This window comes from Manacus vitellinus, unplaced genomic scaffold (genome assembly GCF_001715985.3).
Source record: "Manacus vitellinus isolate BGI_N305 unplaced genomic scaffold, ASM171598v3 scaffold_2_pilon, whole genome shotgun sequence".
Taxonomy (NCBI): domain Eukaryota; kingdom Metazoa; phylum Chordata; class Aves; order Passeriformes; family Pipridae; genus Manacus; species Manacus vitellinus.
Genome location: NW_021940208.1, coordinates 28,146,131 through 28,172,353, shown reverse-complemented (window position 1 = coordinate 28,172,353; position 26,223 = coordinate 28,146,131). Strand labels below are relative to the sequence as shown.

Sequence of the window (26,223 nt, the reverse complement as noted above, 5' to 3'; positions counted from 1 at the left end):
GAGGGTAAAGTACAAGGACAGTTTCTCAAACCCTCTCTCCAAGGTGCAGGAGTCGGTAGAAGGATCTCGGGATAGTTCTCTGTTGTCTCATATGCAGTCCTTCTACCTATGGTACTGCTCAGCAGCAGATCACTTTCTACATGTTTTATTGGATTATATACATTGAAATATAGTTACTGTGGTGCTCGGTCCCCTCAGTTGTGCTGGATACTTACAGACATAATTTATTTTCTGAATTTGTGATCCTACATTAGATGTAGAACTCATTAAAATTCAAGTTCAGTGAAATGAAGCAGGATTTGGAGGGCTTTAGGAAAGAAATACGTGTTGGATTTTAAAATAAATTGCAACTTTTTATTCTTTGAGCCCCATGGTGAAAAATTATTTTTAAATGAATGCCAGATGGCTTTCAGAGTAACAGAAACAAAATGAACCCTATGCTATTACCTAAACTATGGAATGAAGGAAGCATTTTATTTTGCATTAGAGAATGTAAACTATCATTGTATGACAGTGTCTTTTTTAGGTAGATGAAAACTGTTTCTTTTAGAATTAGTTTTAATCACTTGGTTTTCTAAGCTGACTGTTCTCAGTGATTACTAGCTACAGCATTTTTCCTTCATGTGCTGGGTCAGTGCCATCCTCTGCTTCTAGCTTGGCTAGTTTAACTGTTTAAAAGTGTGGAGGGAAGGAGGGAATGTATTGTAGTGAGTAGTTTCTTATCTTCTGTCATGGATTCACACAGTCCTAAAACATATATCTTGGCTTGAAAACTCCTGCCTGCTGAAAAGGAGAATTTTTTAATAGGATCCTGTTCTGAAAAGGCTAATTTTATACACGCCATTGTAATTATTATTCATTTGAGATAATGTGGACAAATTACATGGTATGTCTTTATATATAGACGGAAGGCTTTTAAAATGCAATAAAGGGCTCCCTGATCCTTGAAGCAGTACATTTACTACAGTGCATTAAATGGTTTATTTTTACAGGGTTTTTTTTTAATGTGGAACATTATAAATAATATAAATCTATTACTGCTTATAAATATAAATTGAATGACACATTTCATAGAGTATGCGTCTCCTGGTTTCATTTCCAAGGAACTTTCTTTCAGTAATGTAAATCCAAGTGTGTAACTGAAAATCAGTTGGTTTCGTTTGAATTATAATATTCACTTTGATGAAGGCTTAAAAAGATAGTGCCAGCCCAGTGACTGTTTTTCACTAGTGTTACACACAAGTAGTCCTTAAATATTTGCAAGTCGTTATTGAAGCAAACAATCAATACTTAACTTAGGGGGTTTGAAACCCTTTTTTCATACCACAAAAGGCTTTATGCATAGTTTCTTGAGTAGTCATAAATTCATTTCTCTTTCTTTCTGTTACTGCAGCAAAATAATAAAATCTTCATCTAGTTCGCAGCACCTGACAGAAGAGTTAGTACTTAAAACTAACAACTTTTAAAAAAGTAAAAAAACCCTTTGTTTTCAATTTTGTATAGAAAGTGGAAGCATACTTAGTAACTTACTTCAAAACAGAACAGTTTTAGTCAAGCTGCTCAGAAATGTCTATGCACAGATTTGGTAAATAGAACCTGTACAATATAATAGAATCAAAATTAAATCTTCTAAATTTCTGTGAATGTACACATCATTGTGTACACAAGTAGATCCTTACTGTAATACAGATTTCTTGTCATACTGATTCTTTTCTAGTAGTACTGTGAAACTCAGTTACTGGTAGTGGGATTTATCTCTCTTGGCCATATATGTCTTTTGGTATCTGAGCCCATCACCATAACTTCCATTTATGCACAGGAAAGAAAATAAATTTTAGGACATAGTTCTTCTAATCTGCTATGGACGTTTACATTATATTGAATTACACCTGAGAAATTTCTGTTTTGACAATTAATTGAGTACTGTTTATAGTGGTCATTGTATATTGCCCTTACAGTCTTATTTTAATTTCAAAGCTATATAAGATTTTTTGTTTAATGGCTGGGGACAGAATGAGCCTATAATTTTTTTAATTTATATTTTTAAATTTGAATTAGGATTCCTTTCCTATGATGTCAGTCCAGCATGTTATTGACCGGCTTTACCCCTATAATATTTTCCTTGGAAAGGAAGGCAGGACTGCAGTCAAAGACATGTTAAAAGTAAGTATTGCATTTACTTTTAGTAAGTATTGTAATTCCAGGGAGTGATGGATTATGGCAGTAGTTCTTTGACTAATGTTACTTTGCTACTTTTGCATAAAAAAGAAATTTAAAGTAAACTAAATGGCTACATTATTGCTGATGCTTAAAATCTTCATCATAGTATTTTTTAAAACCTTCATAAGCTAGTAAATTTTGTTATAGTGAAAGGTGAAGCCTCTAGGTTGTCTGAAATATTTAGACCTCAGTTAAAGGCTCCAGAAGAATCCTCATTATATAATAAGTGGTTAATTAACTTGAAAGTAGCTGCTTATATGGTTAAAGTAGTCAAATTCTTAAAAAACACCTCTGGCATTTGACTTTTAAGAGAAGATACTAAAAGGGCTATAGATATGACATGCACAAAATACATTCAGTATAGCATAATTGTAGATTATAATGGTCTATGGATTTGTTTGGTGTTACCCTTTTTTTGCTTGTTGTTGGTCAGGTCTGTTTTGTTGGTTTATCGATGTTTGGTAATAGCTGACAAAGTCTAATTACGCTGGGTTATTCCACTTATTCTTTTAAAGCATAAGCACGGTGTCCGCTTTCTTTCATTTTTTAATACGTTATAGGAGTTATGGGTGTTGTTGAATATTAGCATTCACAGCTTAGATCATCTTACCCAGCTCTTTCAGTGCTAAAAATTAGATGTTATTTGAATGTGCGTATTTGGAAATAACCAACTTTGTAGCTAACTAGTGAATTTTTGGTTTCCCTAAAACCAAGCTTATGTGTCAGGGAAATGTTTCTAGCCCATCCCTGCTGACACATCCCCCCTCCATATACTGCCTTTTTGCTTTGGAGTTCAGTCCTCTATTCCGTGTGTAACTAGGCTGCTCTTCTACTTGTCTTCTTGAGTTTTGGTATGGACAGTCCTTCCATTTGAAGGACATTGTCCTTAATGAGCTGCTAGCTTTTCTGAACTGTCAAAGGTGACTCCTGTGGGGTCTTTCCTATTACTTCTCTGAAGAAGCCAATATGGCCTCAAATCCAGTATCTGAAGTCATTTGTCACTTGCCTTCATCACTACCCCTCAGGATTTTGAATTCCATTATTTCATAGTTGCTACAACCAAGGCTGTGATTGATTGCCACATCCGTGACCAACTGTTCCTTGTTTGTGTATAGTGGGAGCTGTCTGTGCATCACCCCTTCCTAGCCAGTGCAGTGCCTGTGCTGAGACATTATTCCAAGTAGCCTCAGAAATCTAGATTGATTAACTCTGCGGAGAAGGACCTGAGGGCCCTAGTGGACAACAAGCTATCCATGAGCCAGCAGTGTGCCCTTGTGGCCAAGAAAGCCACTGGTATTCTTGGGTGCATTAGGAAAACCATTGCCAGCAGCTCGAGGGAGGTCATCCTACCCCTCTAGTCAGCCCTGGGGAGGCTACATCTGGAGTATTGTGTCCAGTTCTGGGCTCCTCAGTGCAAGAGAGACATGGAGCTCCTGGAGTGGGTTCAGCAAAGGGCAATAAGAGAGCATCTCTTATGAAACCTGGCCTGTTTAACTTAGAGAAGAGATGACTGAGTGGGGACCTCATCCATGTCTCTAAGTATCTGAAGGGAGGGTGTCAAGAGGATGGAACCAGGCTTTTCTCAGTGGTGCTAAGCAATAGAACAAGAGTTAACAGGAAGAAACTGATGCACAGGAAGCTCCACCTGAACATGGGGAAGAACTTCTTTCCTGTGCAGGTGACTGAGCAGTGGAACAGATTGCCCAGAGAGGTTGTGGAGTCTCCCTCATTGGAGATATTCAAGAACCATCTAACACAGTCCCATGCAATGTACTCTAGGATGACCCTGCTGGAGCTGGGAGGTTGGATCAGGTGACCTACTGTGGTCCCTTCCAACCTGACTCCTTCTGTGATTCTGTGCCACACTGTGTTGCCCATCCACCACAGTTCAGGGTAATTGAAGTTGCCCATAAGAACCTTCATCTGTGTGAAAATAGACTTCTATCTGTTAGTAGAACAGTAACAGGCTTTTTAAAAACTGGTCATCTTCATTTAGATTGAGTTTGGTGGCTCATAAGAGACTCCAACTTTTTGATAGTTATTTCTTCCTTGTCGCATAAACTTGCAGTATTTTACTGAAAGTCATTGGATATTTTGGGTTTGCTCTTTTTAATTCTCACATACCTGTACCTCTTTGAACAAGTAGGCAACACCCACTTTTTGGACTTTTGTACAGTTTAATCAGGAGAATCTTTCCACGAGATTTTAGAAATAGCATATAGATCAGATTTGTCTTAATAAATGAGCAAGTCTATTTTAGCCTGTATCCAAGCTTTTAACTTCATTCTAAGGCCCTAGAATTTTTCTTCACTTTTTTCATGTTTTGATTAATTCTGTGTTTACTGTCTTGATCTTGTATCAAATAAAGCTTTTTTGTTCCTTTTACCTATTTTTCTATTACTTGCTCACCCACTTTAATCTTACCTGACCTCCTCCTCAGAAACTGTTTCCTTGCCTTGCAGTGGGGAATCTTCACATTACGTAGGCACTCTCACAGAGAGTGGCCTAATAGCTCAGAAAACTGGAATCTTATTTCTTGTGTAGACAAGAATAATCCTTCTTCAGAAGAATTCTATTCACTTCTCAGGTATTTCTTTTGCAAATTTTGTTCCAAGGAAGGATTTGTTTCTCTCTTACTCCTTCCAAAGTATTTTATAATCTTTAGGGGTTTGTGTTAATGGATGCTGCTGGTGCCAATACATACCACTGTAGTGGAATCTGTCAGACTTCATCTATCTATCCATCCCATCTTGCACTTGCAGTTCATATTTTGCTTCTTGTGAAGCAGTTCAGTTCTCTTATTATTTGGTAAATTCTCTTTCCTTCCCATGCAGAGAATCTTCCAGCCTTTGGATGCCTCTTTTGAATAACTTAGCTGCCTTGTGGGTTCAGCAGAGTGGTCATCTGCAACTACTACTCATTTAAACTCTCTGTTCCTTTGACCAGCTGGATTGCCAGTGTATTCCTTGCAATTTCCATTTTGAGACATTACCAATCATTAGATACTTCCAAGTAGTCAGAATTCTTGTTTCATTTTTTTCTAATTATTACAGTTTGCCTTTTCTCACATGTTTCTAAGCATGCAGAATGTGGCCTGACGATTAAGGACTGCCAAACCACTTCCTTGGTTTTTGGTGGCTAGTCTATTCTTTTTGCTTTTCTTTTGAGTCTCAGTCAATGAGACTGCCCACTTCTCATGGGAGTATCTCATACTCCAGTATCTCCCAAGCTTTCTAATACTGAATGTATTTCAAGCCACAAATATTATTCGTTTGAAGCTATCAGCTTGAATATTTTGTAGAGGAAGTTGTTTCTGGCTCAGCAGAGGTATATTTAATGTGTTGTACATCCATTTCATACCACTCTGATTCCATATCTGCCTATCATAATTCTAAATGAAGAACTGCGTCAAAGAGATCTGTCTTGCTGTGAAAACCACAGACAGTTTTGTTTGCTGGTCCTGTTCAGATGTAAGTGTGGTCACTTGTTTAATTACTACAGTATTCAGTTCAGCAGCATCTATGTGGTTACATGTGATGAATTCAAATTGTACAAATTCAGTAAGATGAATTTAAGTTATATAAATTCAGTAACATTCTGCACATAGACAGTCCTTTTTCACTGTCCTGACTTAGGGTCTAAAATGCTGGCTACAGAACCCTCAACAACAACAAACAAAAAACCCCCACCAAAACAAAAAACTCCAACCAAACAAAAAAACACTGTAGAAATTTTACGCTCCCAAGACCTTTGTATACAAGGTCTGCCGATGCTGTCTCCAAATCTTTGTTATTTGATGCAGAGCCTGCTGGTGCAGATAATTTTCTTACTCACTCACAGTTATTTTCTTGCATTGGTAAGGGATTTTAGCGTACAAGCAGTTTGCAATTTTGTGTATGAGCGCCTTTGACTCTATCCAAAATGCTATTAACTTTGTAAGAATATTGTAATTTCCTAATGAAGATAAGACTGAGAACATCTGGTAGTTCCTTTCACAAAATCCTAATTGGAGCATTTCTTAGAAGCATAGTTTGAGATACTACTCAGTAGACATTCCTATCCTCTTTTGTTGTTTAAGCATTTAATGGTATCAGAAGTAGACTCAGCTGTTACAATAAGAATATAATTGGGCACAGCCCTTTACTAAAGCATATTTATCTTAAATACATGTTTAAACATAAAATTTTAGTAGGGTTTTGTTCCAGAAAGGGAATTTATGAAGTGATGAAGAGCAAAAGTGTTTGTAAAAACCCATCTCAGTTTTCTTTCTAAACTTTAATCAGCAGTGCTATGAAGCCTAGTAGTAATAAAACTACATGTTTTTTAATAATTACTTTACATTAGTGACTTCTGTTTAAAAAATTTTTTTTCTAAGAATTCTAAGGGGTTGGATAATATTCCTTTTTCTCTTGTTTACTCAGCTTTCGCTCTGTTGAATAAAATGACTCTATGAATTCAGTAGTTTTGGTTATTAGGGGTTTTGTGCATAAACTCCCCAGTATGACTCTCCTTCCCCAACATTTTTGGATGGTTTCCATGCTTTCTATGTACAGCACAAAATAAGAGAGTATAATGCTCAAAAGAGGATTGAGAAGACAAATGTCCCATTTTATGTCCTTGATATACCAGAACATGCTGAAGGCTTAGTTTGTACAGGTTGTCCTCAGTTTTCATTGTATAAGGCAGCTGTGAGGCTAAGTAAACGTCATGTTTGGTGGTTATTTTTATTGGTAGTCAGATGTTTAAATCTGCAATTGGTTATAATGACCTGCAAAGATAGGTGATCTATTATTACACTTGCTAAAGGCAATCATTCGTTTCTCATGTTGTTTTGGACTGTCAGATTAAGACTTGGCAAAGTCACCATGTGACAGTTTCACTTTACATCTGTCACTACAGTCTCACTAAGTAGATGGTGTACAATCTCTTTGCCTTGGTTTTAAATGTAAAATACATAGGCCATCAAAAATGTGATCACAGGTATGTAAAGTAAAAGTTGAAGTAAAGTAAGTGGATTTAGGACTTCACAAACAATTCATTGTGAACTTCTGGTATTGCTTTGGAAGGAACAGTTTGAAAAACCAGAAAGTTGTATTCAGTAACTAATTTCCTCACCTCTTAATTCTACAGCGTTTTGAGCTTCAAGATTCAGAAAACCACTTGATTCCCAGAAAGATTACTAAAGTAGAAAGTGTACATGGAAACAAACCCTTCAAAGCTGATGTAACTGTCCAAATTGGTGAAAAAGAAGTGACATTCCAGGTATGAATTTATATTCATCAAACCATAATATGTTTTTAAAAATCAGTAACTTGTTTTCATCAAGAATTTGACACTTACACTTGATACTGAAAGTAATTTGAATTTTTTTTAATACATGATATTTACTGGAAATGCATTTAGATATTGGAATATTAGTTTATGAATGTACAAGATTTTATTTCTAGATAAACTCATACCTCCATGTGAATCATTGCAGTTTGGATAAAAAAAAAAGCCTCTGAATTTCTTTTTTCTTTTAGTTGGATTAGAATAGCAGAGAGTACTTATGATGCTCTTGATGCTGCTTTCGCTTTTTCTTTTAGTAAAAACAATAGTCTGTCTTTGTTTACACTTCAAATAAAATCTAATGAGTGCTTAGTAATGTTCAGACACAGGATGTTGAAAAAGTGGAACAAAGTAATCACATCAAATATGATTAATTTGAGTTTCTTCCAATGAAGTTTATGACCTGCTAGGGAGTGAAATAAGTTCTTATTCAGGAAACAGATGCTGATCTGAGAATTTGAAGTTAATGTTGAAATTGGAGGGTCTAGAGAGTCTGTAAAGGTGAATTAGTGTGAGTCAGAGAGATCACAGTAACATTGGTGAGGAATATCCTCAGAGAGTTTGTACCATGACAAAGTTAAAAGGGGAACAACAGCAAATGGGAATTTTTCAGGAAAAGGTGAATCTGTAGGAATCTGATTCAACTCTTTTCTGAGGCAAAGATTTTTGTTTTCATTTGACATATAGGTGATGCCTTCTGAAAGTATGTCTACAGAATGTCTCTGGGAACAGGAGGGCATAAGAAGTTTGCAGATGAAACAGTTATCAGACTAGAACAGGAAGTGGAAACAGAGCAAGTGCCTTAATGTGGTGAAACTCTCCAAGGTTCTGGTCAAAGTAGCTCCTTCAGATTTTCACAATACTAATTGCTCTTTCTCTTCTGTGTTTCTCTGATGAGCAGTGAATATTGGGTTTTTTTATTTTGTCTCTAGCACGAAAAGCCTAAAGTTCTTCACAGACCCCAAAGGTGCAATTGAATTGATTCACATTTTGTTAATCTTTTTCATGAAGTGTAGACAAAGGAGATGTGAAGGACTTTGTCTATCAGAAATTATATGATTAAATTTTGTGACAGTGACGATTCCAAGTTTGATGGATGACAATTATCAACAAAATATTACAGTAGTTTTGGACAAGTGTCACCTAGTCTACACAAAGCCTAGCATTATCATGGTGTAGCTTATTTAGGATTATGATTCTTTTTTTTCTTATAGGTTCCAGCTGGAACTGGACTGTTAAAAAATCATCCTCGATCAGATACTTTCATAAGGACTTCCAGCCATAATCAACTGTTGGCAGAAATGATGCAATCCCATATGGTTAAAGATATGTGCTTAATTGGAGGAAAAGTAAGAATTTAAATTTCAATTCTCCCCCTTTCCTCATGATCCTTAGAATATAATCTAATTCTTATTTTTTTACTTTTTAGGGCTGTGGCAAAACTGTTATTGCTAAGGAGTTTGCTGATATACTAGGATATAGCATAGAACCTATCATGCTTTACCAGGTAAGGAAACTATCTGCTGATGATCATGCTTTAAATATGATCTCAAGTATAATACACAGACCTTGATTCTTTGTGTATCCTGTTCTTCTCAATCAGTGACTTTAAAAGCTGCAGCTATGTTCATAAAACGTAGGTTAAAACATGGGTTAAAACAATAAAGGAAGCAAAGATTTCAATGATAGCAAAGTCTTCTGATTATTATAGAGCATTTTTTACACTCTGTGTTAGAATGCTCAAGTCTCTTCTTACTGCAGGCCAAAATAGAGGGAGTACAGTGCAGCAATATAGATAGTACAATGTTATTACATATAAACTGATCCTGATACTGCTTTCCTTCAATTTTATTGAGTTCATTGTGAATGTAAAAGAGATAATCTAAGTAAAATGTATAGTGAATCATCTAACACAATGGTCTTTCTTCTCGCCACAGAGAACTGACAACTCATTCTGTGCTTTGGCATTCAATGTTGTAAAGAAAACTTTGTCTTTTGTGTCTTCTCCTTTTTGGATTTTTTTTTTCCATTTTGAAGTATGTTTCCTGCCTTTGGGTCAGAGTAGTGACCACTGTAGTTCATGCATGTTGAATGCCTCTGGAAGACCTTTTGCAGTTCCTTTTTTGTTCTTGGTCCATATACCATTTAATCTTATAATGAAATTCTGCAATATCAGCACAATTTTTATATAGTTATGGCAGATAATTTCTTTTTGGTATTAAGAATGCACCATGGGGTTTATGTTTCTGGGGAATTTTTTAAAAGTTATTCTTCATGTAACATAGGCTTAATCTATCTTTGGTTTTTTTATGTGTCTCCTCTGTCAAGATATCCTAATATCCTCTTATATGTTTTTTTTTTCTGATGTGCAAGATGTGGAATTTTAATCAATATTATAAATTCAGTGCCTTTTCTTTTTTTATATTTATGTTTAATCTGATTACAATTGTGGTGGGACTGCGTTGCAGTAGAGATTAGAAGTTGAAGTTCCATGTGTAAAAATATTGCATCCTAGAAATGAAAAACAAGGACTGGTGTTTAAATGTAATATATACATATTGTATTCAATGAATATTAACTTCATTATTCATAGATACTATAGCAAACAGACAGTAGTCTTCCATCCTTAACCTAATTGATGCTAATTTATTTATGTTGTGTCTTAGTACAAGCGTGGCTTTCAAGATAAATTTGGGGTGAAGTGTGTGCTAACATAGTTTGAGACATGCACAGGCAGTTGACATAGTTGCCTTAAAATTTAGCTGCATTTTTCATGTGAAAAGACATTTACAGTAATTTAAAAAGTAAGGGCAGTGTGAATGTTTTTACTGAGTAAATTGTAAAGTTTTTATTAAAAAAGATTAACATAGAAGTAGTAGTAGTAGTGGTTCCGGGGGATTAGACATGTAGAATAATAAGGGAAAGAAGATTTTGGAGTTGTCTGTTGTCTTGGAGTATGATAAACAAGGCACAGCAGGGCTGCTGTACATTTAGGGTTTTTCCCTTGTATTTCATCTGAACAGTGCTTCAGACTTTCTCACACCACTGGAGGTGTTGAGTTTTTTTGCAAACCCAAGCTCTGTCATAGCCAAGCCATGTCATAGCCAGTGACCGCTCAGTACATGTTTGGAAAGAACTGTCTGTCTTAGACTGTAATACACTCTAACCTCATGGCATAAACTGAAAATTACAAGATTTAAAAGTAGAATTCATTAATTTGCTAGCTTTTCACGCGGAGAGAGATCAAGTGTAAGGCTTTCTCCACAACCGTGAGGAATGGAAACATTCAGATAAAATATGAAGTCAAGAGTCTCGTATGGCCTTTTGAGTCAAAATACACCAAATATCACAGGATTTACAATTGTGAGTGATAATTGGCAATGCTGCAGGGAAACATTAACATCAGATTTAATGCAGTATATTGGTCTCTTTCTTCCGTCCTTCTCTGCTTTACATTTTTCCCAGACAGCATGGAGACCTCCAAAGGAAGAAATGGCAGTGGTGTCTGATTTGGAAGTATAATGGCGTGTGGGGAGAGGCACTGACAGAAATGGGTGATGAGGCTGAAGGGTTGAAATAGAAAAAAAGTGAGAGAATATAGAAAAGACAAATACTGATGATGATGATGATGAAAAAAGGCAGTCTATTTTATGTTTCCTTGCACTGTTGAGAACCTCCCCAGACAGGATCCCACTGCTTTTCCTTCCCCCTATATGGCTTCAGATGATAAGGGCACAGACTTTGAAACTCTATCTGCGTAGCTGGAGTCAGCCAGATGACTTCTGCCCTTTTCTAATGCTTTAACTTTACATGGTCAGGTGTGAGCAGTTTTGGGTTCCAAAGCTACATATCCTCATCAATGCAATGTTACATTTGTAGTAATATACTTGGATTCCCAGCAGCACCTATTATCTTTTGTACAGTGGTCTACTAAGATAAATGTATAGTTTCTGAGCCAGAACTGTGTGTCCAGCCAGTATGCGTACTTCTCTCTGTACTTGTCACTGTAAACATATTTTTAAATCATCCCAGGAAAATAGCTTTTGCAGCTTGACAAACCTGCTAAAGGACAAGCACACCCTAACCCTGGATTTGTTGCACACAATATTGGGTATTCACCAGCAAAATAGACAATTATTTGGTTAAAAACATGGCCACTGTTTTTCAACTTCCTACCTTTAATTAGTATGGCTGTGATGAATATGAGCAGAAGACTTCCTTTTTGGAGGCATATGAGCAGAGCTGACAGTGGAACTATTTGTTTAGTAAACATCTTTCTTTCAAAGGGATCTGTAATTCCTACAAAAATGAAATCTAGGCAAAGGATTTGAAGTATTTCCCACGGAAGTAACCTTTTGTTTCAGTTTCACCAGCGTTTGATCAAGTTCAAAGGGCAAAGGAGTTTTACAGAGAGGCTTTTGGTGATACCAGACAATATCACTGAAGCAAACAAATGACTGTGAGCTGCTTGTTCACTATAAATTCCTGTGTAGCCAAGTCAACATGAGATCCACATGTGTAGATGTTTCCTAATATGTAATATGTTACATAAACTCAATAGTTTTTACAAGAAGCAGTGTATAAAAATATTATTGAATGTATCTGAGCTATAAATAGAATTTCCAAATGCATTTGTTTTTCTCAAAATATGTAATAACGTATCAGGGGCTTTGCATAGCATAGTAATAGGATAATTGAATGACAACAGGTGTTAAGTTCATATACTAATTCAGCAATGAAGACTATGAAAAGTTTGATAATGCTGTAAATCTAGCATTTTTTTCTACTTTGATTCAAAAGAGAATATTTTTGTTTCTTTTTTTTCAGAGAGACATCATATTGTCCTAAATCCATTTCAAAAATTAAGGAGGTTTTTATTTGTCCTGTGGTTCATTTTTATTTTCCAGTGATTTCTGCAGGCACAAAAATGAGTAGTGGGGCACTTACCCTTGGTCTGAAGCAATAGCACTGTTTTTCTTCAGGCTCTGTGAAGAAATGAATTCTTGGATTTTTTTATATATATGTATGATCTTTACTTTTAATATTTACTTCATCATTCTTTGCATCTGAAGTTGGTTTAAGGGTTTGAAAAGTGTGAAAAGGCCTATCTCTATATATTGATTTCATAAGAAAACCCAACTCTAAAAGCTTTTATGTTGTGAGATGAGAATCAAATTTACCTAAACCAAACCTTTTGAGAACCTAGATCATCATATCCTAGTAGCTGGCTCAGAGAACAGTTCCTGTCTCATTTGTGATATCTGACATCAGTATACAGATTTCTCATTATATGCAATTCCGTGTAGGCAAATTGCTGAGAAAGGAAACTCATCCTGATTAGGAAAGGTTTGTTTTTAATTTGTCTCTTAATGCAGATAAGCAACAGCAAATAAGGAGCAGCAGCCAGCTAGTTCTTTGTGGACTGTATCTAAGGAACTTTTAGTTTAAATAGCATAAAATATAAGATTTTCTCCTCCCAGAGTTTCAGAGGAAAAAAAAGTAACAGTCAGACTTATAACAGTTTTCCAGCAACTTGCTCCTTTTCTTCTGCAACAAAAACAGTCTTTTAAGCACATCACTAGTGTTTGTGTACTGAGATGTTTTCGTTTCTAGGACTTTTTTTATTTGTATGACCTCATAATTTTTCTTTACAAAATCCTTCCAATTTTGTATTTGAGAAAGACTAGCAAATGATGAGTCCAAGTTGACGTGAAAAGCAGGAAACTTAGATTTTTCACCTCATAATTGCCAAGAACATGATTAGTACTGTGAACCATGAAGAATGCCTAGGTTGGAGGCTTGTATTGGTATAGCTGCTAAAAGGGAATGGAACAGAAGTTACCCTACTTTTTTTCTCTCCTAAATGTCCTTTTTTCCCCCCTGAATACAAGCTATTTTAGAAAATAAACAATGCAGTGTAAACCGCTTAAGTTACAATGACTGTTACAAATTAAAATAAGCTTTTTGTTTATATGGCAATATATTGTTGCCATTGCTTTGTCCAAAATAAGAGGCAAAATTAATTCTTATTCTCCCCTCCAAAGGGAGGCATTTTTCAGTATTAGAGTATTATAAGACTATTTTTAATATCACGGATGAAATTATTTGAATAAAATTTATTAAAAATTGGGTAAGAGTGAATAAATAAAAACAATAAGTCACCTGGCAAGTACTTAGCCATAAAATAAGTCCTTTACAAAAACTGCAGGTGTTAGCAACGATATTTCTTTTAATATGTCCCTAAATTGAATAATATTCAACCATTTAAATCACAATATAAATATTCATTTTATATTTCAGAAAATATCTTGCAGCAAAATACACTTCTGAGTTTATCTCCAGAAAATTAATGCATGGTTCTCAAGTGTTGTTGGAATTAGAGATGGACATGCTATATAGCATACTAGGCTCTCAGTCAATTCATATTCTATGCTGTTTCATTTCTCTAGAGATGAAATAGTTCTCTGAATTATAAAACGTGTGTTAGTTAATTATTCAGTTACAGCATTTACTAGCTGCAGAATGCAGTTCTTATGCAAGTCCTGAAAACACAGGATTGATAAAAATGTTTCATATTATAGTTTTAGTCTAATTAATAGAAAAGAGCAAACACAGCAGTAAAACGACAGAAATGCAACAATAAATATATGGTGTGGTTTTGAGGATTTGAATGTGAGACTTTAAATTATACAAATGTGGAAGCACCGAAGGAACGAGACTTTGTCCTGTTATTTTAGGGCTTTTAAGGAAATATAGAAAGAGGAAATGATTCAGGGCAGCATATGACGTAATATATTCTATTTTTATTCTTTAAAGTTCAAAGGGTTTGTAGTTGTGAAAAGTACATATGCAAAAGCTACAACTACATAAAAAATATATTCTCATCTGATTTTAGGTTAAATTGTGTTCACAGCACAGCTCAAGGAAGGAATTTAATCTTCCAGGTCACAAAATTACTATTATGTCTTTGTTACTCTAGTGCTTACCTGTTCTAATGGAACATATAAAATATGTTTGCTAGAGGATATAATAGATTTTACCTTTGATTTTGTTCTATCCCTTAAGCATTATTTTGTGATATGCTATGTACTTTTGATATTATGTGTGTTAATGTCTTCTTTCTTACCCTTGTCTATTTTTCTGTCATGCTTCCACTGCATTTGCCTGCTGAGAGGTGGAATATCGTGCTGTGTTCAAGATTAATGATGAAATCTTTGCTCGAAATTATTCTTGTTTGTTCCAGGTGTAAAGTACTGCCCCCTTCTGTACACAGAGCTGTGTACAAGTTGTCATATGCTGGTATTGTGTTAAAGGGGCAGGCTGGGGGAGTAAGGCTTTTGTTCTTGTTTCAAAGAGGTGACATTGGCAAGAACTAGAAATTCCAAAGACTGTTTAACATTTTGTGTGTAGATTTGTGTGTGTATTTCTAATCCTATTTGGAAAAGTAATTGAAGATTTCCTGCTAATCTTCCATGGGTATATCCTTAAGGAAGAACAAAAAGCAGTTTTTTAAGGAGAAAGCATGTACCTGTAAATTAAAAAAATAGAGCATGAGCATAAATATATTCTTCTGATGAATTGATGCTTACAGGATATGACGGCTAGAGACTTGCTACAGCAAAGGTATACTCTTCCTAATGGAGACACTGCTTGGAGACCCTCGCCACTTGTTACTGCAGCTCTGGAAGGGAAGCTTGTTATTCTTGATGGCATTCATCGAATTAACCCTGGCACTCTAGCTGTACTTCAAAGGTCAGGATGTGAGCACAGCTAAGTTGGGTGCATGTGATATGTTTGTTGAGTGCATACATACTGAGAAGTTCTTCTGGTGATTATGGCTTTATAACTTCAAGAATACTGTAAAGATCAAGCTGAGTGTTAAAGTTTCGTAGAATATGTAAAGCTCATTTTTTTACATAATTAAAAGCAGAAGCAATTATTTCATTTTTTATAAGTCTACAGTAATACAGGAAATTTAAGTCTGTTTTAACTATGGAATGTAAGTCTGAATTTTTGAATGAGATAGATTTTACTCTAAAATTATGAAATCTAAAAATTAGTAATATTTGCACAGTGATCTGAACATGCAAGATGTCAAAAAAATTTTAATACTTTGAGTGCATTCTACTTCTAAATAATATGTGATCATTACAATTATATGTAAAAGTATACTTTATATTGATTGCAAAGAACTATTTCTAAACATTATTCCATAATTCAATAAAAAATTAGTTAAACTTTGCAGAACAGAAACAGTAAGAGCAAATACTATTTTAATAATAATCTATAATGTCAGGTTAATTTTTTCTGCTGTTTCATATGCCTGCATCATATACTGCCTTTTGTAAACGTAAAGGACATCTTGAGCTTTAAAACAGGTTGTAGCAAAAACATTTTGTGCTTTCTGTTATTATATATATATGCAGAAGGGCAGAAGAGAGAATTCTACTTGCCTGTGTTTTTGCTTTGTCATCAGTTTAGCTTTTCCATTATGATTTTTTCTTCTGACATGTGCATGCGTTATAGCTAATCAACTTCTGCCTACGAAAAAATAAAAGCTAGGTCTGTATGTATGTTAATCATTAAATCCAACTGAAAGATATCTCTTCAAGAAACAAAAGAAAAGTATATTACTTGGTACAAGCATAACAAAGCAGATGTTTCATGCCATTTATGCACACTACACTGGTAAGAAGGATGGGTTTTATTTTTTGCATTCTTACCATATCTGTTTAAACTAAGTTAACTGACTATGTGCTAAAACTTAGACATGTTATTTTACCTCCATGTGTGGATGCATCTGAATTTGTTATAACTTTTTCTTTTTCTGTGGCCCATATTGACTGAGATAGCTTTTAAAAAAACACGTGGAGTTATAGATATTTTAAAAATTAATCAGTGGCTAGCTAGAGCTTATTCTTTATTTTCAGACTAGTACATGACAGAGAACTGACTCTGTATGACGGCACCAGATTGTTAAGGAAAGATAGATATCAAAACTTAAAAGAAGAATTACAGCTCTCTGATGAAAAACTGCGCGAAAGGTAAAGTATCAACTACAACTATGGAAGCAAACAGCATTTCATTTTTTTCATTTTTTTAATAAAAAACTGCAAAATGCTTTTCTACTGAATAGATACCTTCTAATCACTAGGAGAAACATCTTTTAAACATCAGATTCCTTGTGAGCTCTATTTCTTTTTGTGACATGGGAAAATTATATCCTGTTTAGAGTGCTTGAACTAGAAGAAAAACATTCAATATCCTTTAAGAGAAGCAGTTAGAAATTGAAGAGAAATTTTAAGTACATCCAAAAATAGATATAAAGCTATATGATATTTAGTTTTTGGAACATTTTATTAAAAGCCTTGGAAAATAAAGCTAAGTTGAAATGAAATACTACTTGTTACATTCTTTTGCCTCATTATCTAGAAAGCTGGTATTTAATTTACAACTAGTATGGGGCAGGAAATCCTAAGGATGGGTTGGGACCCATTATGCTTATTCTTTTTGTTCCTTCATTTCCACTTGTCTACCAGAAACATTCCACAGATAGAAATGTTTTCTAGTCCTCTGAGGCCATATTTGATACATAGTCAAACACTGCTGACCAATTCTAGTTTATGTTGAGAGTGTGTCAAAACAAATGCAATCTAATATTCAGTAATATATAAGGAGCTAAACATATTGTGATTCTGAAATGGATCTACCATCTGAAAAAACAGTTGAAGTTTTATGTCAGATGTCCATGCTCATATTAATGCTGCATGCTGTGTGTGTGCCCACTATGAAGAGGCCTCATTGGTTATAGTTCATGATGTACTACTCAGTTTCTCTCAATTTTCTCACTAAATCTGATTTTTTTCTTTGACCTCCTTTATAGTCCACCCTTTTCTTTTACTAGTTGTTTTTTTTATTTCTGGTTCCCTTTTTGATCAAAATACTGTGGGGTTTAAAAAAAAAAAAGGACCAAAAAATGCACTACAAAACCAACCAAAAACCAAACTTCATTTTAAGCCTTCTACTTTTTTGTAGGTATGGTGTAATCTAAGCCTACTTGTTGCAAATTCTATCCACTCTGCTGAGACAATACACTTAGCTAGATGGTCGTTTCCTGCATTTGTTTTATTTGAGTGAAGAACTGTACATCAGGGAAGTGTTCTGTTTATTGGGACTTTAAGCATAGACTTTGAAAGAGCGGTAAAAAAGCTCCAAGGGCCCATCTAGGTTGGTATCCCAACTTTGCAGTGGACTCTGTACTTCCAAATATATCTATTGTGTAAGGCTCCTCCCTGCTTCATGTTCATGGTCTTGTCCAAGGTGCTTTCAGGCAGAATGGCAGTAGCTGTGCTGTTTTGCTTACTGCCTAGGACCCTTTATTTCATTGCCAATATATTCCAAAAACCTAGACAATGAATCACACATTCATCTTCAGTACTGCCCCTCTTACTGGATCAAATGTCTTTCACAAGAACAGAGCTTTACATCTGGATTCTGCGTCTCCGCTATAACTGTGGCTGTTTTGGCAATGGACTCCCTTTAACCTTCATTAGCTGTTAAATCATGAGAACTGTCCAGGCTATCTTCTTCAATCATTGTTCTGCAGACCATTCTTACTGTGTCACCTCTGAATCTACTTTCCTTTCTTTCAGTCTCATTGAGTAACCTAATGGTTCCACTGTTCTGTTCAGTGATAATTGTGCATTTGTGCATTGGTTTTGGCTATTTTGGAGGCTCCCTAAGTCTTTTTTTGGGGGGGGTGAGGGCTTTCCTTGAAAGGCTGTCTCTCACTCCTTCAGATTGCAATGTACTGCTTTTACTTAACCACTTTAATATTTTGCAACATAGTGTTTTGTGAGTTGCTAAACTCTTAGTTATCTATTTGACTGACAGTGAGCTCTCGCTCTAATCCATAAGTGAGAGGTGTCTGCTGTATTAGGCAGGAATGAATTTCTGATTAGTACTTGGTCTTAAAAACAGACAGATACCCCACTGTTTAGGCGTGCTTGCATCTGGAAGCTTGGTGTGACCATTTAGCTCCATCTTGGCTATAGATGAGAATTCTTCATCCTGAATTATCTGAAGTCCATTTTACTGAGAATCCTATCCTTCTCCTAGGTGAAACATTCAATCTCCTCTTGTTTTCTCTACTGACTTACTCAAAAGAAACCAGGTTAAAGTAATACAAACATGTAACTACTTCCTTGGTTTTGGCTATGGGCTTCTTTGACATCACTGGACAACTCCTCTCTACAGAGGGGCTCTGTTCTCGTGAGCCCTTGACAAACTGAAAGTGTTCTAGGACTTCATCCTGGTTTTGGTGCCTTCCATATTCTGTAAACATCACTACCTTTCACTGGCTCCAGGATGTGAGTCAGTAGGTGACATCTTTGATTCCAGAACTGTATTCTTCCTTGCTACTCATCCTTTTCAGCAGTAGTTACCTGTCCCTGCAAGCTTCAGTACATCCCAGTGTTGCAGAATGCTGCAGAATTAACTCTTCTCTCCAGGCACCTTCTCATCAAATGCTATCTGAGGTACTGACAGCTGATTTAATCACAGACTTTATTCATGGTGGTGCTAACCATCCCTTCTTTGCCTGCAACGTATTGCCTTGTGGAGAAGTGACACAGAGTGTGTTGTACCATGAATTTATTAGCAGATTGGCTGGGCAAATTCTTACCAGATTGCAACTGGGAGATGCTTTCTATATTGATGAGAAACATCTCTCTTGCTGCATGTCACTGACTGTGGCTAGTGGTGTTAGCTGTATTTCTGATGTTAGAGTAAGATGAAAAGACAGCTTTACTTACCCTGATTTACTAGATTTGACTAAAGTAATTTCAGTGCAATTGCTCGTTGCCAGGTCAGTGGAATTTATGATGTCATTCCCAGTTTGGACTGAATTTGCGATATTTGAGTGACATATTAAGTCTACTGGTAATTTTCCAATTAGGGAGTTCCTGTGTAAAGTGGTTTCGAGTTTTGTTTGAATCAGAGGATTATTCTGACTTTTTTTTTTTTACAAGTCCCACTCATTCAGCCTCGATTGTCATTTGCATATTGGGAATCAATATGGTACAAAGGATACATATTATCTACCTGATATTATGTGCTAATGTAGTTCTTAAGGAGAAACAGAGGAAGAGGAAGAAACATACTGAAAGGCACATCAATGATTCACTGGAAGTGCATTCAGCTCAGCTCTGCTGTGCCTGAGTGTTCTTGATTGTAGTGACTATTTGTAATATAGTTTCCAGTGTCTTTCTTCTGTGCTACTTCTGATTGTTCATAAATGCAAAATAACTCGTTGTTACTCTCTGTTCCCTTAATTTAAGACTCACTAGTGACATGGCCAGATGCTGTTGTAGGGTACCTAAATACAAATATGTCTCTCATAGTGGAAAAGAAAAATGGATAATGCTTTATAGTAGACTACTTTGTGAATGGAATTTTAAAACAGAATTTCCATCTAAATCTGTTTTAGAGAGAAGGTGTACCATTCCTAACCAATGATCAAAAGTTTTGTAAACACTTTTTTTAGTCTCTGTTTGTAAAAGGATTTGACACACCTAAAGCTTTTCCCCATTTTTAAGAAGATAAAAAATTTTGATACTAATGGAGATGTTTTAGGAGACTCCTTCTTCAGATGAGCAAGACACATTTTGGACTAGGCTTTAGTGTTCCTGTATAAAAATGCTTGATATTAAAAAAATAATATTTTCCCACGGTTTTAGTGCCTTTAATTTTTAGTGCTTCAATAGTCAGAATACTCATCTGTGTAGTAGAAGAGAAAGGAGAAGAGGGTCAAGAGTTTCTTGATTTTTTTTTATTTTTTTTTACTAAAGGGGTGGTATTTCACTCTGGTCTAAAAACATCATCGAGTTATATGTTCACTATTATTTCATTACATTTCTACATCTGTATAAAAATTACCATTTTTCTAAGAAGAGCTTGAGATTGGTGAGTGCAATAGCTCTCTCAGGACTGACAAGTGCAAGCAATATGTTGCCCTTGCCCTTGATTTTGGGATACTCCTTGGCCTGCTGAAAGCCTGTAAGCTACAAGGTAACTAATACTGGCCACACTGTCATTTTTCCTCTATTTTTTTGTTATGCTAGTTTGGCTGTGAAGTTAGCAAACATGGAAAGATAACATTCATTCATTTGAGGAGACTAAGAATTCTTGTTTATGAGTTTAAGGAGAAGAAAAAAAAGCAACCCTTGAGAAAGTGACAGATGGTCCTTCAAGATATTTTACATAGAAGGAAATTATAGATGCTGATACCTTATTCATTTCCCCAACCAGGTTCAGAGATTAAGAGAAAGTGTGTTCAGGTACTGTGCATATCCAAGATTTCTGCAATAGAATTTCTTCTATAATCATCCATTACGTCACCAAGACAGATACTGTAAAGATAGCACACAGCCTTTGCAAGACAAGCAGTGAAGTGTTTATCTCATGATGAAGTATTTTAACCTGTTTGTGTGGATATACCCCCCAGAACATGCGCACACACACACACGCAGATGTGAAGTCCTTGTTGTGGTGAGCAGAAAGGCAGCTATTATAGGAAAATTCAGAAGAAGATATGTAATAGGATAGTTGAAAAGCTAAAAGAAGTCACTCATAATTCATGATGGTTTTAATGCCTTGCAGACAGTGAATTATTTTCCATGCAATTAGGTTGAAAGGGAACACACAGTAGATGAGGCAAATATGAAGTGTGGCAGGGAGTGACTTTATCAAGCAATAGAATTTTTAATTGCTTACATTTTTTAGCTTTTACTTCATTTGTTGTTGAGGGGTTTGGTTTTTTCCCAGTTTAGTGAATTTTAAGATAAAGTTATTTGTTAATTTTAGACTGCGGTGAAATTTAAGAAATACAGCAAGAAAGTAACAATAGGTAATTTTGGTCCTAGTATTATAACAATTCCCAACTCATAAAAATTGATAGAAAATGCGATTTATTAAATCATTTTACAGGAAGAGACAAACAAAAATAGTTTGGTTTTGCATAGTGGCATTAGAAATGCCATTCTGCATTGTATTTCTTTTTTTTTCTGAGAAACTTCAATTGCTCGAAACCATGTGTCAATAACAAGAAAATCTTCCCCTAAAATTGCCCACACTGTGTTCTGATCTGCCTCTCAAGAGCAGTGGTGGTAATCCTTGGTTGGAATTAAACAGTAATGTCAAAAGAAGGACACTCATTTTATTAGGAGAGTGCTCTGCTGCCTGTGTTGTCAATAAATATTTGATAGAGAGAAGGATAGAGACTCTTTGCCTGAATCAATTAACACCAAATCTTCCCACTGTGTTTGAGGCTCATTAATTGAAAGATGCCAGGTTTTTAACAAGATACACTTACTTGGCCTTCATTTGCAAAAAACACAAGATTTCCTGTCATGTCAAAGATTTCTTTTCTATAAAGTACAGCTCCACATAGGAGCTCTCCATATTATATTCCTTTAGAGTCTTGATCTATAATGTGATGGAATAACTTTGAAGCTCTTCAGTTGTGCTGATGGAAACTTTCAGAGAACTGCAGGATTGAGTAATTTGTGGCATTTGTTTTAATAATACACTTAGCTTGACATTTTCAACATTGCAAACGTCAGTCCAAACAATAGGCTTTTGAAGTAGCCAAATAGTTTTATTCATGTTTACAAACTGGATGCCTACAACAGTGATGTTGTGATATGTCCAAGTATAGAGATTAGTCAGTGAACTTAACTGATATCACCAAATTAGCTTGCTCTGACTTTGCATCTACTCTCCTCCCACTTCTTTCTATGCTTTTCTTGGCTGTCCCCATGGTGCCCCTTGAGTTAGACAGTGACAAGGAGGTGATACAAAAGAAATGTGATTCCTTTACCAGGAAAGTTGACTACTTCTTGTGTTCTCTTATGGTACTGCAGAAGGGCTAGAATTTGATGGATTTCTGGAGAAGGGTTGTTTTTCTTCCTAGTAATGTAGAGAAAGGCAAGTCTGTAAGTATATGTATTTATCCTATCTAGGAAATGTTTTCTTCTATAATAAGGTTGGCTACTGTTCCCTGACCTTTTTTTATGCTTAGTGACAGTGACATTCCCATTGGTTCCTCTTTCATGTGATGTTTTCAGACATCTATTTCTATTTTTATCAATCAGGGAGTAGCTTCTAGGCTTATGACTTTCAGCTGAGAATAACTCATGCTACTGCCTTAGTTTGCTTTGATACAAGAGACTGCTGTGACTGCCCTCTTGTATCACAGGTTTATTGTTGTGACGAACAGCAGTAGATTTGTTGATCTATGTCTTCAGTAATTTATAAAGAAAATGACATGGTAACAGCAATATGTTGCCTAATTAAATGTCTCTTGCTTTTTCCAAATGAGCATCTAAAAGTACTGTAAAATTAGTTGTTGAAAACAGGCCCTCCTCACACAATTTGACTGGCTTTTGTATCTGACTTGTTATTCTATTATTTCTTCTGCTTCTAGAGATCATGCACTTGTGCCGATTGATGAGTACCCATGAATGTCCAGTCAGAGGAGGTGAAAATATTACATAAATAAAGAATAAAAAAGGTGTGAAGAAGACAAAGATACCAAAATCAAAGGCAGTGGTCTTTTAGTGCCCTAACACATCTAAAAGTTGTATATTTAAGTTTGCGTTGTAAGCTCCCGTTATCTTCATTAGGTGACTATTAGTCATCTAATCATGCAGTGAGAACTGAGGAACACTGGCTGAAGCTAGCGGGTCAGTTCCATAAAGATTTAAAAAACAATAGTAATAATGTTGTCATATGTTGTCACAGGCAGTTGTGGAGGCAGATAGGATGAAGAAGTTCAGAAGGGTGTTAGACAAATTTGTGGGTAAATGGACATTAAAGCAAATAGATATCTACCCTCTGATATCCTTGAAGATATGGTTGTAGGTCCTAGGCGAGTATGAGGAGGATAGACTACTGGTAGTGGCTAGACATCTGTGCTTTCCCCAAGGAGTATCTCCAGCTGTCGTAATGAGGAATGGTACATGTAGTTGGATGGGTAGATTTAAGGATGCAGGACAGCAATTCTTAAATTCTTGTAAGTCATAATCTGTCTTTTGAGAGACCTGTCTCCTCATGCTGACTCTAAAATGAGCCAGGGGTGAGGTGATTGGTTTGGTCTTTGAAGCATAACTTTCAGGAGTATTATAAAGTTAGGCATATTAATCTCATACTAAGAGTCTAGATGATCTTCCAAGGGCCACAAAGAATATCTGTAAGGGGAATACTCCTAGACTCTTACTAAATTTGTCTTTTCATGGTATCTAGGCCGGTCTCTACAGTGTCATCCTTTCTGTCAGTCTAATTGAGTACAAGAAGTTACTCATTACTGCAGCTCTGGTAGGTCTTGTTTTCTCCCTGTGAGACATTCTGCTTTAGGTAAAGCACTTGAAAAAGTCCATCAGATGAGTGAGATGTGTCCATTTCAGATATACAACACAGTAGACTGTAGCTTAGTTGGGTGCGTAATTTTTTTAAATTGCAAGTCCCATTTTGCAGCCTTTTTTTTTTAACAAAGTTGCATTGCAAATGGTCTGAATATACTGTTATATGATTCAGTACAATAATTTATCTCTTTTTCATCTGTTGTAAAATTTAAATTTGATATTCACTGCTTAAGCCAGGTAATGCATTTTTAAACTCTTTTTTTTTTTTTTTGTAGGTCTACCTTTCCTATCCATCCTTCTTTCAGAATAGTGGTCTTAGCAGAACCTCCTGTCATTGGAAGTAGTACCCAACAATGGCTGGGTCCAGAGTTTTTGACACTCTTTCTTTTTCATAATGTTCGATCTTTAAGCAAGAGTGAAGAAATTGAAGTTATTAAAAAAATGGTAAGTATATTCAGTATTTTAGGCACTTACTGACTACCACCTACTGAACAGGTTTATTTGCTACATAAAGAAATATCTTGCTATTTCACTGTAGCATAAATGAGTTACTTTTCACATCTTATCAAAGCAGCGTATCTGCTTTTCTTTTAATGGTATTATTCTTATTGTGATATTAAATGATACTGTAATAAGAAAGTAGTCTTCATCACAAAGCAACTGTGACAACTGTGTGCTCATTGCATCTGAGTATAGCTGTATGTGGAACTTGCATATCTTGCAGTATGATTAATGCCGTTTTTCTTTCAGATTCCAAATGTGCCTAGTGTTGCTGTGGAGCAGTTGTTGTCATTAACGCACAAACTTCGAGAGACAAATGATGCCACAGTGAGCCCTTTTTCTTTTTTTTTTTCTCCTTAAATTTACTATCTCCTGCTATGATTGTTTTAGCAAAGGCTGGGTATAACATGCTAAACTATAGTGTTATTTCAAGGGTCAGCTGAGTGGAAAACCAGCCCCAGAAAATTATTACTGGCAATTACTGTACTGCATAATCTAAACTTTTTTGATTTATGATGTACATATTTGGAGTCTGCATAAGTAAATCTTTTAGGAATTTGCTTGAATTCCAGGGAATCAAGAAGAACAGTACACATGTTGTCAGGGAGTTTAGATATGTGACTCACAGTGAAACATGGTGAGATGCCTTTTGAATAGGTACGTGCATTCAAATACATTTTGATTACTTCACTTTAGTAATTGGAAATTTGATAGATGACATTGTTGAGGCTTTTTGGGCAATAGGAGCTACCTGGACATTATAAATGCCGGTGGGCAGCAGTAGAGATTCAGGAAAGGGAAAGCTCCAGAACTCCTGGCTGTGTTACTGCTATAGGCTATTTATTAAAGACGACATGTCAAGAAAAATAAGTTCTGCTGACAAAGTGACCACAAAATTCCTTAAAAAGATACAGCTAAGTCATAGTGAAAAGAAAAAGAAATTATTGCTATGGCAACTAAAACACTGCATGTTTTTGATGTAACTAAAATGTAAAACATTTTTACTGGAGTCCAGGAGTTTAACTGGTATGGAAATTCATTGTCTTTAGTTTTTATGATTTTAACTTCGTTAATAGTTTTTACAGTCTTACTATTTAAGAAGCTGAAAGAGGCTGTTATGCTCTTTTGAGCTTAAAAAAAGTAAGTGAAAAGGTAGACGTTTAATTACACTGTTGGGACAGAGTTGTTATTATTATCTATTTAGCTTCCTATATCAAATGTATAAATGTATTGTTTTTGGCATACTTGGACACATACCATGCCTAAACAGAGCATTACAAAAATCCTTTCCAAATATAGACTTGTGGTTATCTGTAGAATTGTGAATTACCTAAATGAATTATATGATGTTGGCTAAGAAGTGAGTCACAGTATGGTTCGAGGGAGGATTCTTGTGATCAGCAGTGACGTAAGACATGTCGAGAATAGCACACCTGTGCAGAGAGCTGAAATGTGTGCCTTATGTATGTTAGGCTATTTATAGAGTTGTCTAAATAAATAAATCTCTGCCAGAGATAATCCTGAAATATTAACCGTTGTTTAGAGCGATTTTTTTAAAAATAGAGTACCTGTAGACTGTTCACTCTGTAGGTGTTGTCTGCGTCGTTGTAATTGTTTGCTTGATTTACAAGAGAATCTGGAGACCACAATCAAGATCCTGTTGAATTAGATGTCTCATAGGTATATATTAAAAAGAGTGTCACTAACCCAATTTTGAGTTTATGGTTGTTCAATTTAAAAAATACCAAACCAT

At 35.5% G+C, this 26,223-nt stretch overlaps 1 protein-coding gene across 1 annotated transcript in view; it reads left to right on the top strand.

Annotated features, from left to right (window-relative positions):
* The window catches only part of VWA8 (von Willebrand factor A domain containing 8), a 179,792-nt gene that overhangs the window by 40,769 nt on the left and 112,800 nt on the right, over nt 1-26,223 (top strand). Inside the window, exons 9-16 of the mRNA XM_018071170.2 lie at nt 2,059-2,163; nt 7,351-7,482; nt 8,763-8,897; nt 8,978-9,055; nt 15,140-15,300; nt 16,479-16,592; nt 24,245-24,413; nt 24,720-24,797. Of these exons, the coding sequence (XP_017926659.1) occupies nt 2,059-2,163; nt 7,351-7,482; nt 8,763-8,897; nt 8,978-9,055; nt 15,140-15,300; nt 16,479-16,592; nt 24,245-24,413; nt 24,720-24,797 (972 nt within the window). The remainder of the gene's footprint in view (nt 1-2,058; nt 2,164-7,350; nt 7,483-8,762; nt 8,898-8,977; nt 9,056-15,139; nt 15,301-16,478; nt 16,593-24,244; nt 24,414-24,719; nt 24,798-26,223) is intronic.